General features: G+C 42.2%; 1 protein-coding gene and 1 long non-coding RNA gene across 3 annotated transcripts in view; one reads left to right on the top strand and one right to left on the bottom strand.

Annotated features, from left to right (window-relative positions):
* Positions 1 to 7984, top strand: part of LOC120411470 — a 59220-nt gene extending 51236 nt beyond the window's left edge. The window contains exons 3-4 of one of the 2 annotated variants that reach the window (XR_005603780.1): positions 3350 to 3515; positions 7305 to 7984. This is a non-coding gene — a long non-coding RNA (uncharacterized LOC120411470). Of the gene's footprint in view, positions 1 to 3349; positions 4172 to 7304 lie in introns of those variants that run through there. The other variant, XR_005603779.1, reaches the window with a different exon arrangement.
* Positions 1 to 13490, bottom strand: part of SVEP1 (sushi, von Willebrand factor type A, EGF and pentraxin domain containing 1) — a 120567-nt gene that overhangs the window by 15017 nt on the left and 92060 nt on the right. Inside the window, exons 38-45 of the mRNA XM_039566578.1 lie at positions 9410 to 12189; positions 8031 to 8256; positions 6777 to 6932; positions 4860 to 4923; positions 3997 to 4170; positions 2860 to 3033; positions 2264 to 2437; positions 789 to 965 (exon numbers count right to left, since the gene is read on the bottom strand). Coding sequence (XP_039422512.1) covers positions 789 to 965; positions 2264 to 2437; positions 2860 to 3033; positions 3997 to 4170; positions 4860 to 4923; positions 6777 to 6932; positions 8031 to 8256; positions 9410 to 12189 — 3925 coding nt within the window. The remainder of the gene's footprint in view (positions 1 to 788; positions 966 to 2263; positions 2438 to 2859; positions 3034 to 3996; positions 4171 to 4859; positions 4924 to 6776; positions 6933 to 8030; positions 8257 to 9409; positions 12190 to 13490) is intronic.

Here is a 13490-nt window from a genome sequence, read left to right as displayed (position 1 = left end):
TTTCCTATCAAGACAGGCTGACAAAGCTGGCATTATTCAGCAAGGATAACAGAAGGCTTCAGGGAGACCTCATTGCAATTTTCCAATTTCTTAAGGGAGCATTTATATGAGAAGATAGAGGCAGAACAAGAGGCAATGATTTTAAACTGAAAGAAGGCAGGTTTAGTTTAGATATTAGAAAGAAATTATTTACCTAGACAGTGATGAGGTGCTGGAAGAGGTTGCCCAGGGAAGCTGTGGATGCCCCATACCTGGAAGTGTTCAATGCCAGGTTGGATGGGGCCCTGAGCAACCTGATTTAGTGAATGGCATCCCTGCCCATGGCAGAGGGGCTGGAACTAAATAGTCTTTAAGATCCTTTCCCATCCAAGCCATTCTGTGATGCCATGAATCTAAACAATATGCTTGGAAGAAGCCAAAAGGCTTTCAGACATGCTTGCAAAAGGACACTACGCCTTCTGTCAGTATTAAAAAATATAATAAAAGGCAGCACCTCTTTCTGTCTCATCATCCGTAATCTCATGGGAATCATTCTTAGGTTATTTAGGGTATCCAACAACCAATTCCAGCTCCAGGGCTTGCAAAAGGTAAATTGAGAATACCTTTACAGAAGGGCCTAGTAAATAGTAGGATGAATACTGTTGAAGCACCAACCCACATAGACGTACTCTGAATCCTTTTAAAGAAATAACTCTGTTAGAAAGAAAGAAGACACAGCTCTTCTCTAGAGCTTCTTAGAGCCCTCTGGGAAGTACCAATCTCTGTGGAACCATGTGTCATGTACTTACTTTCACACTTCGCTGTTGCTGGAGTCCAGGTCTCATCAGCATTACAGGTGATTACAGACTGCCCTTTCAGCTGGTAGCCTTCCCTGCACCTGATGGATACATTCTGACCAACATGAAAATCCACCTCTGACAGAAGGGCATTCTCTGGGATTACGAAAGGCACAGGACAAGGGTTTGCTGTTCAAAGAAAGGGTGTGAGGGAAAAGAAGGAAAGAAAAAGAGCCAGAAGGAAGAGAGGACACTTTAGAATAGTTTCTGCAAATTTCAAACCCAAAACATATGAAAAGCAATAGAAATGGATACTGCATATGAGTCCAGTTTGTAATTTGATTTGAAATTATGAGATTTGGGTCATAAAATAATAAAATAATGTTTAATTCACTGTTGTCACATGGCTTGCTACTATACTGTGCTGATGCCAGGAGAGGACATACTAAGGATTTAAGTGAGAAATATCCTACTTGTTACTCCGAAACCATTCTCTCTTGTCCTTCCTGTTTCCCATAACCTTTCTACAAAAGAGAACCAGATCTATCCTACTTCATGTTCGGAGGGGCTGGACCAATAAAGAGCAGCAAAAATTCAGCTATTTGATGAGAGACTTATTGTGATATTCATTAGAGTTTAGCATTTCCCTAATTTTATTTATTTATGGCTGTAAGCTTGCTGGGCTTTCTTGCATGGTCTATTGATCTCATCACAAAGTGGAAAATATTTGCTCTATAAAGAGCAGAGATTTATGTCAGTTTCTTGATACTAAAATGAAGAAATACTTTGTAATACAAAAATTAAATGTCTCAATTAACCATCCTAAGACTACACTAGGTTTGAACATTAGTTACAGGCACATACAGCAACAAGGAAGGCTGTTTTGGGTGTGTGTGTGCACAGTGCATATGTACACAATGTGCCATTTCACAGAATTGCAGAAGAATTTATACAGCCATTAAATCCAACCTGCTTCTCCAAGCAGGGCCAACTAGGTCAGAAGATGCCCTGGAACCCGACCAGTCGAAATTTGAGCAACTCTGTGGATGAAGATTTCATGTCCTCTCTGACTGAGTCTCTGTTCCTCTGTTTGACTCTGTTGACGGTAAAAAGTTTCTTCAGAAACTTCACTGGAGCTTCGTTTACTGCAACTATTGTCCATTGCCTTTCCTTCTACCACTGTGCAACTCTGACAAGAGTCTGGCGCTTCTTCCTTTACACCCTGTCAGTATGTCACTTGTGGACAACTATAAAGTCTCCCTTTTGCCTTCTCCTCCAAATGATTCTCTCACCTGCTCCTACTATACAGCTGACTATAATAACTCCATTTTATGTCAGCTTTCCAACTAAAGGGAACTATGCAGAAGACAGCTTGTTCTTTTACTGTCACAAAAATACACTCAGAGAGCTTAATGCTTTAGCTTGTATTAGTAACTGCTCCTGTTGTTCCTCTGCAAAAACTTTTCCATTACAAAGCAAACACACACGTTTACAGAGAGGCAAGGGATTGCTCCATCTTCCATCTCTTGTGCACTCTGCTGCTGGTTCTCCTTCCAAGCTGTATCCCCTCTCACAGGCATATGTTACTGTACTGCCAACTGTATTGTTCTCATACATTGCTTTCCCATTCAGCAAGGAAACTGGAATTTTGCATCTGGTCTCTGCAAAGGAAGGAGTCTTATTAATTCAGCTTGATATTAGTCCTGGACTTCCAACGATTCCTGAATTAATAACACAATATGCTTAAAGTTGCCACAGACTTATAAATCTTGAAGAACATAAACTCAGTAGCCCTGGGAAGGAAATGTAGCCAACCTAGAGAAGAAGCTCCTCCCGGTGATGGAGTAAAGCCCCAGCAAAATAGGGAAACAAGGACACATTTATGACTTCATACTGCAGTCAGTGGGGCAGAAAGATGGAAATCATTCTTTCTTGCCACTGACAGATTTTCCAGAAACCCCACATTACAGAATCATTTCTCAAAAGCAACTCAGTCTCTGAATCATATGATATGCATGCATAAGGGAGGAGCTATTGCTTATCCCAGATCAGAATGTTCCAGGACGTGAAACCAAACAGTTACCTTCACACAGTGGCAAGGGTTTACTCCAGCTCCCATTGGCAAGACATGTGATGTTCTGGGGCCCAACAAGATGGTATCCAGAGTTGCACACAAAGGTTACATTACTTCTGTATGTGCTTCCAGTAGAAATGGCCTCTCCTTTTTCAATAGAGGGATGCAGCCCACAAGTAATTTCTAGGAGAAAAGAAAATGTTTGAGTTTTATACACACAATGAAGACTGTTCTTTTTATGAGTCACACACTATCTGATAGCTCTGTTCTCACCCTGAATCAATGGAAAGACAGCAAGAAAGAAGCTGTGAACTGTTACGCGTTATACAATTCCTTCCCTGCCCTTTCTTCTGGTGTTCACACTGCAGACACCTGAAAATGTGTCCAAAAGTATTTGGTGTTGTTTTAAGACATGAGGTATTTTCAAGCCAACAGAGGATCCAGAATATTTCTTCTGTGCAGGCCTGAGGCTATTTCAGTTTCCTTTGTGCCCCTACAGTGGAAGATGATCTCAATACGTGCTCAAGAGCAATGGCAGTAATTAAGAAGAATCCTGACCCCTGTCCCACACTGTGGACACCAAGTAAATTCACCAAAGGTGAGAGAGAAGAATGCAAGGCACAGGACTATGACTTCAGCAGGAGAAGAAGGAAAATTATTTATTGGTAAGGACTATAAATATTGGCATTTTATTTATAAGCTGTATGAAATAAGTAATAAATGCTTCTTTTCAAGCTCCCTTAATTAGTTATCTTCTTGATAGAGAGCCCAGATTTGATCCTTGGGGGCACAGTTGTGATATCCAGACATACTGAGTGGCCAGGATATACTTGCTTTGGCATGGCAGGGATGAATATGATATCCAAGGCTCTGCACAGCACAATTCAAGGCAAGTCAGATACAGCAGGCCACATTCCTACTCTACTGACCTGAACACGATTCTATGTTTGTGCCATTTCAATGTGCCAAAATGAGCTTGCTTCAGATCAGAGAGGTACTGCCAGTGAGAACTTCTCTGCTGGGCTTTTCCTCTGACTCCTCCTTTTACAGTCCCTCTGCTGGAGGGAAAAACAGGGAGGAAGCCAGATAAAACTCTCCTTCTGCTCTAGCTTTCCTGGGCAACACATGGCTCTGCTTGCTACTTACGCACGCACGTAGGGGCGGAAGGGCTCCACTTTTTGTCAACGTGGCAAATCCTTCTGCTTGCCCCGTGTAGCTCAAAGCCAGGGTCACAGCTGTAAAAAACTTCACTGCCAAACAGGAACTCCTCTCCCTGAACAGATCCATTTTCTATCACGTCTGGGGGTCCACATGATATTCCTGTAAAGTAAGCAATACTTTCCAATCAAACAGAATGTATCTGGCTCGTCCTGTTCACAGCTGCTCCACAAGTTTTACTCTGAGAAACAGGAAAGAACACAGCAGTTGTCTTCTCATTGCCAGGAATTTGCCCTCGAGTAGCAGAGCAGAATCATGCTTGTTGCTTCCAACTCTTGCTAAAAGAAAAAAATCTGTTGTGGCTGTGCTGGCAGGAAGCCTCAGGAAATTGTTTCCTCTTTCAGCCAACAGCTAAAGTCCACGTAAGCATTTATGTAGAAACTCCTATTTCAGCACTGTGATCAATGACATCTCATAGAAGTGAGGTACCTTTGAGAATGATATCCATAGAATTACATTTGAGGATGCTAAATACCTGTGACTCCTGGCAACTAATGTTCAGAGGTCCTCAGTAACCCCAGAAATCATGACTTCAAGTGTCAGAACTATTTAAACCTGGAAGCTCTCTGCACAGAAGCAAGGCAGAAAGGTGTAGAGATTTCCTTCACACTACTACCTGCACACACCAGCAATTCTGCCACCCTTCCAGGTTGTTATTAGTGGTACTTACCAAAAACGTTTAGGGGTAAATGCAGACAGTATGAGTTACAAAGCAAAATGAGCATTAGTGATTTCTGTTGTGTGATATCACCCTTGACCAACATTAAGTGATAGACTCAGGTAGAACGTACTTCTGCACACTGGCACTGTGCCACTCCAGAGCTTGTCTTCTTGGCAAGTTCGTTCTGCATCACCCTGTGAAACAACAGATAATTTTTTCAAAGAACAACTTAGCTTTAGTTAACTCTTTTATCCCATCAGCTTTAGTGCCCAGCAAGGCGAGGAGGCTTTTTCTCCATGTGCAACCCATGTAAAGAGAAAATGAAGTGCTACAGTCCAAGTCTACTAGTAGAGTTCATCGTAGAACTCCCTTCTGCAAAATCATGGGTATTCTTTATAAACCAAAAGTTTCTGGGGCCAGTTAGTCAGTTCTCTTGACCTTATCTCTAGAGTATCATCTTTTTGTCAGTTTTATCATTCTTGTTCCAAGGAATGTGTTGTGAGGACAGATTTTCTCCTTTCAGGACTCACTTACAGGAAATTCAACTAGCAATTTTTTTCAACAACAGTACAAGCTCATGTTTTATAACGTGATGAGCTGATTTAACCTCATCACAAACACTCATTCTTTATACTTGCCTATAATTTACGTTATTTCCTTCTTACATACAAGTTAGATAGACAGTCTAATAGCCCAGGATTTAAGTCTTATTTTATTCTGAGACACGGAGAAAAATATTTAATTTTGTCCCTTACTGTAATGTACTTTCATTACAAAGCAAACCCATCGATAAAGGGCAGCTGTTTGACATGTTGTTGCATAGCATCACACCCAGTGGACTTTTCTTCCCAAAGGAAAAAGCAGGACTTCTCTTCAACAGCAGGGACACAGTTTGACACTAGGTGGCGAAACTGGACTACAAAGATATTTGGAAGAATTTATTACTGTATAAAACCACTGGCTTATTCCTTCCAAAAATTATTTGAAACAGCAACTCTACCTTTTTGTCTAAATACCAACACCTCCATCCCCAGTAATATTGCCTATTTGACAACACTATGAAAATTAAATGCATTGTTACCTAATAAGCATTCTCCAAAATCTTCTTATTTTTATCTTGACTGAGTGAATTAACTTCTGACTGGAGGATTTTACATGCACGAAGTTCTTAATTAATTACTGGTGTTATGACTGTACAAAGGAAGCACAATCCTGCACTCTGCTTGGTACTCACAAAACCAGCATTAAGAGCCAGCCTCTGTCCTGGAGACATCTCACCTTGTGTCTCACTCTGTCATCACCTGGGGATGGTGGAGATCATGCTGTGCCTCAGCAACATACTGCCATTTCTAAATTCACTGCAGCTTTTGAAAACACCCCTGAGACAACTCTGAACCTGTTAGCCTGAGTCCTGATACTGGGAAAGCAATGCCGTTTCAGAGCTCAGGTGGGGATAAAAGCCATAATAAAAACAATGGACAGGAAAGAAATTTGATTCCTTCTCCATCAGGGAATAAAGCTTTCATTGAGCAAACTGGAATATCTTTGATCTATCACTTTAATACCATCTAGCAATGTCATACAACTGAGGGCAGTGGAGTTTATGAGGAACTTTAAGTCTGGAAGACACAACTCTTGGCACAGTAGACAATGCTTGGGACACCATGAAATGGAAGGAAAAATGCAATCTAACTCTGGCTGAAGAACCAGGTCAAGGAAGCAGAACATGAGAAATTAACTCTTCTATGACTTATGGTTACAAGCATGTGTAGTGCTGCACTTGCAGAGGTCTTCAGTTAAGAAAATTCAAACACTGCAAGATACCTGCTGGACGTATACCTTTGAACAGGATTCTTGTATTTGCTTTGACTATACCCTTAAGCCACTCAAAGACTACCCCAAACATACCATGAACTCTCTACAGATAAAAAACCAGCAGACACCCAGCTTCTATGGCATCAGTATGAATGAGACAGTCCACAGCAATCCCACAGGAACTGAGAATGACAACTAAAATTTAGAGTGTTGGAGATTTGAGCTTGCTTACTTGTAACTCATAGCCAGAATCACATTTATAAAGAGACACATCTTTGTAATTGTATTTAGTGCCAACCACAAATCCATGTTCTGGAGACTCTGGAGTTCCACAGGACACAGGACTGCAGATGTCATCAGAAAACGGTGGCAGCCAAACACCATTTTCCTGAAAAAAGAAATGTAATTAGAAATGTAAAAGCACTGCTTTATATGTTGAATTCATATCTAACTGAAAAAGAAAAATCATAGTAGAAGCATCCAGTTGCTGTGGGTGTAGAGATACAATACTATCTGTTCAATCTTTTATAAAACTTGGTAATTTAAGTAACACTTTTAAGATGTCAGCATAGACTGGAGTTTATCTTTGGCAGGAACACTTAGCTTAAGACTTACAAAACAGAAGGAACAAAAAGTAAAATGGGAAAAAGAAGCTTGGAAAAGCAAGGTCACTGGTGCAAGGTCACCTTATCACTCAGGGAACACATCAGAAGAATGAAAACTACATCTGCCTGATTTCATGTTTTGTATTTCTCTCCAGGTTGAATGTCTAACACCATGACATTCATGGTGCTTCAGCAGCCTTCTCTGACTCACTAAGGGAAGTCTGATACCTGAAGAAACACTAGTCAAAGACACCTACTCCTACTTCCACAGATACTTGAAACAGCAAAATAAGGTGAAAACATTTCCATAAGAAATACTTTGCAAACCCGCACGTGCTCAGCTTTTCTCATATGAACATAGCTAGTGATTTTAAAAGTCTATTTACAAGCTTAAGATGAGGTTGTCCACAGCTAATGTGACAGCAGGTTACCAGCAGAATTGATGAAGATGTTTGTTCTTTAACACTCAGAGGATTAAAGTTTGTACAGGTGTACATTGGATTAAAATGTGTGTTGCCTGTTATTTTGGAGAAAAAGCTCTGCATTCAATCATCAAAATACATTAGAAATGTTGGACATAATTTTTTAAAATCTCAGACATGATTTAAGGCCTGGAATGTGACAAAATGAATGCTTTTTTAAAGAACAACCACAGCTTTTGATGGAAGAAGAAATAAAAAATTTCTAGTTCTGAAAGTCTATACATGGAAAACAAATAATCATTCTTACTGGGAAACAACTAAACATTTTATATTTTGCAGGATATGCTTTGAATTTTTTTGTTGTGTCCAGTTAAGGGCCAAAAGGTAAGGAAGGTATGAGAAGGACTCCTGAATTTGAGAAATAAACAGCAGAATAAAACAGTGTTAATAAAAATATACCTTGCATGTCGATGTGCTTGTTCCCACCAGAGTGTAGCCTTCTACACATGACAAAGTGATGCTTGTGTTCACAGTGAAGTTGTTCCCAAGAGCGATTACATTAGTGATATTTCCCGGGAGGGGACACTTTCTGGGGCAACAGGAAATACTTTGAGGGGACCATTGTCCATCTTCCTGGCAAGTGCATACATCCACTTCTGTTGCCATTGTGTAGCCTTCCAGACATCTGCAACACAGCATGAAGACCTGACCACAGAGACACAGCTAGGAATGAGCTAACCCATAAATTAAAAAGTCAGGACAGCAATTTTTCAACATTAGTTGTTAATAAGCACATCTTAAAACTTCTCTATTATTTCAAGATAGGCCTGTAAGAAGTACGTCTGGACTGAATTAATTCTGTTGCAAGAACTGGAGACTTCAGAGTTAATTTCTGTGCTGTTTCATACTGCTGCAGCATCCCAGTGGAAAGTGAGTTGATGACTTTAGTACTTGGAGGGCACTGGACATTTTAGTGCAGTTCCTACACTGCTCTTCTCTTTGTTAGGAGGATCTTTGGTGAGGTAGAGTGTGTGTGAGCACCAAGCAATTCTAAAGATGATTTCACTTTCTTCCAAGAATAAACCAAGCCTTAGCCTGACCACAGACCATTTGCTTAGACATTTAAGGCTGACTCAATGGTGCTTTACCAAGAACATCTCAACTGGCTTGCACTAGTGGGTTCGCTTGTAGAACTGCAACAAAAGTACTCCTTTCACCTTTTTAAAGTTGCATGGAAATGACTGACACTGTTCACTTCACCCACCTGCCATCTCTGTCCCAGTTCTGTCCCATACCATTATTTGCTTTTACCATCAAAAACCTTCTTCCCTTTTGCCAAGGCTTTCTTCATCTTGGAGAAAGAGATCTGCAGTGTATACCCTTCACGAAATTAAAAAAACCCCTCAGTTCCTGACATCTGACAAAGGAGTAACTTGCTGACAGCAAGAGAGATATCAGCCCTTCTGTATTACAACAGGCACCTGAAGCAGAAGGAAAGCACAAATACAATGCCAAGAGGAGAGAAGCTGCACACCCTGCTGACTGTTGCTGTCACCTGCTAATAAAACCTGTAAGTTGAAACCAGTGCTTCAGAGAAGGAGAATAGGAAAGCAAACAGAAATGGGAAATTAAAATCAGTGGAGGCATCAGCCCAACAGGTTGAAATGCCTTTCTGGAGTTTTCATGAATTGTCTAAATAATATTTTATGAAGTGCATGGCAATGTGGGCTTTGTCAATCTGAGTATATAAAATTTGCACTAACAGAGGGTCCATAAACCTTCCATCTTCATTACTTCAGGAACTTCTAATGAAAACAGAATAGCAACATCATTCTTACCTGTACTGGACCTTACTTCCATAGGTGTAAGTGTTTCCAAGAACCTCTGCATTTGGGATAGATGGTGGTGGGCCACAGCTTAATAGCTCACAGCTTGGGTATGGCTTCTTCCACACACCAGTCTCCACACAAGTCAGTTCTGGACTCCCCTTCATGACAAAACCTGTCAAGCAGGTATAGATGATGGTGTTCTCATCTTCAGAGCTGCTCCCATTAATAAATGTGTTGGGGATGACGGGCGGAGCACCACAGGAAACCTGTCCGCAGCGAGGAAACCCCGAACTCCATTTTCCAGCTGCCTCACAGGTGACTACAGAAGGCCCCAGCAGTTTGAAGCCCTCCAGGCATTGAAACTGGACACTTATCCCACAGCTGAAATCTGTACCAAGAATGACCCCGTTTTGAATCTGTGGTGTAGGACACAGGCAGGGTAGACAAGATGGAAGGCTTCCACTCCAGGAGCCATTGGAGAGACATTGCCGTAAGGGATTGCCATGCAGTTCATAACCAGGGAAGCATATATAGTGGACAAATTCTCCGTAAGTAAAGGCTGAGCCATTCAGAAAGCCATGGGAGATGTCTTCGGGGGGTCCACAAATGACTGGTTCACAGTGTGGAGCTTCTGAGTCCCACGTACCATCACTCTGACAGGTAAGCGTAGATGCTCCTTGCAGGCTGTAACCATCATTGCACTGGTAGTGCACTTCATTCTTAAAGCTGAAATCTGAGCCAGTAGTTCTCCCATTGGGAAGAGGCAGCGGCGCAGGGCAGGTCACAGCTTTGCAAACTGGACTGATTCCGCTCCAGCTTCCATTTTCAAGGCAGACTCTCCTTCTGTCCCCATCTAACAGGAACCCTTCATTGCAGCTATACTCTGTATGTCTCTGGAACGTGTAGTCCTCTCCAGTCACCTGACCGTTCTCCAAAACTGGTGGTGGGCTGCAGGAAACAGGAATGCAAATTGGCTCACTGCCATCCCATTTCTGGCTCTCTAGGCATCTCCTCTCTGCAGGGCCATTTAACTGGTAACCAGGATCACACTCATAGTAGACAACACTCTCAAATGTGTAGTTTTTCCCTCTTATCTTCCCATTCATAGGCTGGGTAGGTGAATTGCACATTATTGCTTTGCAGTAAGGAGCAGTGTGACTCCACTCCCGACTTGGCAAGCACAGCCGTATGTCAGAGCCAACCAGTGTGAATCCTGGCTTGCAGGTGTACCGCACTGCGCTGCCAAGCGTGTTCTCAGTGACGTCCAAAAAACCGTTCTCTGGGGGGGACGGCAAGGTGCACTCTATTGAAATACAGGCAGGGGCAGTGCCGTTCCAAGCCCCATCTTCTTGGCAAGCTAGAACAGGGTTTCCCAGCAGCTCATAGCCAGAGTAGCATGTGTATAAAATGATTGTTCCAAATAAGAAGGTGGTGAGCTGTATTGCACTGTCCTCCTTCAAGGAAGTTTTGAACTCTTTCATATTGTTAGCCAGCAACATATGCGAAAGGGAGGGACTCTCTGTAACACCCTCCTGGTCAGAACGTCTTTCCCCATGTCTCAACTGCACGTACTCTCCGAAGTCAATGTGAGGAGGCAGGCCACAGTCTGTTGGAAGGCAGGTTGGTGTGGAGCTAGACCACCCCAATTCTTCACAGGTCTGCATGGCAAGGCCTGACAGCTGAAAGCCTGGTACACAGCTGTAAATGACCATGGCCCCGTAGCTATAATCTGCACCCTCCACAAAGCCATTCTCAATGGGTTGAGGGGGCTGGCAATTTATGGCTTTACAAGAGGGGACCTCTGTACTCCACTCTCCTGTTTCTAGGCATCTCAGCGTTTCCTCCCCTTGGAGCTGGAAACCTCTGTCACAGAAATACCTAACTGTCTGCCCGTAATGGAAGTTTGTGAATGAGTATTTGCCATTGAGGATCTTCTTAGGCCTTCGGCATTGGATAGGTTTGCAAACTGGCCTTCCCCCAAGCCACTGTCCATCTTCGCCACAGAGGACAGTTGTGTTCCCTAGCAATTCAAAGCCTGGTTTACATGTGTAGAGGGCTGTGCTAAGGAAGGTGAGGCCCTGCACATCAACTATGCCATTCTGAATTTCTTCTGGTTGAGGACACTCCACAGGAATGCATTCTGGCAAAGGCAAGCTCCATGAGCCATCAGCCTGGCATCTGATGGTGGACATGCCCTTCAGCAAAAACCCATCCACGCAGATGTATTTCACAGTGCTACCAAAATGAAGGGATGCAGTCAAGGGGTCTCCAAAGGGGATATAGGGTGGTGCAGAACACTGTACAACCTTGCAGAAGGGAAAGGAATCATTCCACTGCTGGGAGGGCAAGCATTTCAGTACAGAGGAGCCGTGCAAAACATAACCCTCCTTGCAGGAGAACTGTACAACACCAACTTGGTAAGACACTTCCCTTAAGACTAGATGATTTTCTGCCAAGGGTGGTTCTGGACATTTTGTTGGCACACACTTGGGGCTTTGCTTTTTGCTCCATTTCCCAGACTTTTGACATATCCATGAAACATCTCCAATCAGCTCATAGCCTTCATCACAGAAGAACTCAACTTTGGAGCCCATATCAAAAGTTTCTCCCTTGGAGTAGCCATGCTGGATGGCTGGTGGTTTTCCACAGCTGAGGGGAGCACAGTAAGGAGGTGATTCACTGTACCATTGCCGATTTGCTTGGCAGGTAAACACTGAGCTCCCCACCATCTGGTAACCAGAGTCACACTGATAATTTGCCTGATTTTCAAAGAAGTGTCCAGTGGTGTTCTGAAAAACAGATAGGACAGAGACATGTCTGAAATAAAGACACATGATTTGGGCAATAGGAGACTGATTTAATTTCTTGTGTTCTCCTGGTCTAGCTTCTAGCTGAATCCCTGGCAGCACTAAAGGCTGGTACAAATTATCTTGCCTCAAATGATATACTCTGTTTTCAGGAAATCTCAGACCACTTCCAAAAGAAAACAGAAAATTCAAGGCTTAAACGGTAAAATTTAGAGAAGGATTCCCCTGCTTTCTCCCTTTCTGACCCATGAGACCACAATGTGTGTGGACAGAAAGATGGAAAAGAAATGGATCAGGGCAAGCTGCCATCAAATGTCCTATTGTTGTCACGATTCTTTAGTTTCCAGGTGCATCTAAAGTTGGAGTCCTCAAATCTACTGCTACTAGGAGACATTTATAAATGCCACATATGCAGCTGCAAGGCCTTGAGCAGGCAGCTGAGAAGCACCTCAAAGTTGCAGTCTGAGCTCTGCCTGAGGTAATAAAAAATTTCTCCAACTGTAAAGAATATATGAAGGAGTGATTCTACCTAAGGAAGACAAACCAGAGTGATATGCATTAATTAGAAGATGCATCTGTGTGGGAGTCTGAACAGAAATTGTTTCTATTACTGCTGGAAACCCATACAGGAGTTGGAATGCCAACCTCCCCCTCAACCAAATTTAGTAAATGAAGATTCCCTGGTAGTTAGATTTAAGGAAGGAAGAGGATTTTCAGAAGAAAAATGCTTCAAAAATTCAAGGTTAAATCTTTATAATGGTGTTTATGATCTTCCTTACCACAATATTATCCTTGTGCATCAAAGCAAAACACAGGTTAAGCAGTTGTTACAGGTTTGCGCTGCCACAAGAAGATTTTAAACTTCAGGTATTATTGCAATTTAATTTAATAAGGAAAGGGAAGTTCTGACTTCAGTAGAGAAATGTGCTCACATCAAAAGAAGAGAAATTATCCCAAGGTGATTTATCTATTGCATATCAGATTTTTTTCCATAGCAGTGAAAATAGCAAGGCTTGTGAACTGGCATCATTACTTCAAACATCGCCAGAAGGCCCTTGAAAGCTACCCAAGAATCAAACAAATGAAGAAGACATTAAGGAAATCACTTGAATGCCATATGGCATCTTGAGTCCCCTAACTGAAAACCCACTTTATGATAGGAAATCCCATGGAAGAGTTTATGCTTTTCAGATACGATTCTGCTGCAAATCCACCCACTTTTCCCTTTTCTTATACCATCCAATCTTGTACTTCCTCAATTTTAACAGAAGAGCAAAACAGAA

Source organism: Corvus cornix, chromosome Z (assembly GCF_000738735.6).
Source record: "Corvus cornix cornix isolate S_Up_H32 chromosome Z, ASM73873v5, whole genome shotgun sequence".
NCBI lineage: Eukaryota > Metazoa > Chordata > Aves > Passeriformes > Corvidae > Corvus > Corvus cornix.
The sequence above is the reverse complement of the archived record's forward strand: the minus strand, read 5'-3'. Positions and strand labels throughout refer to the sequence as shown.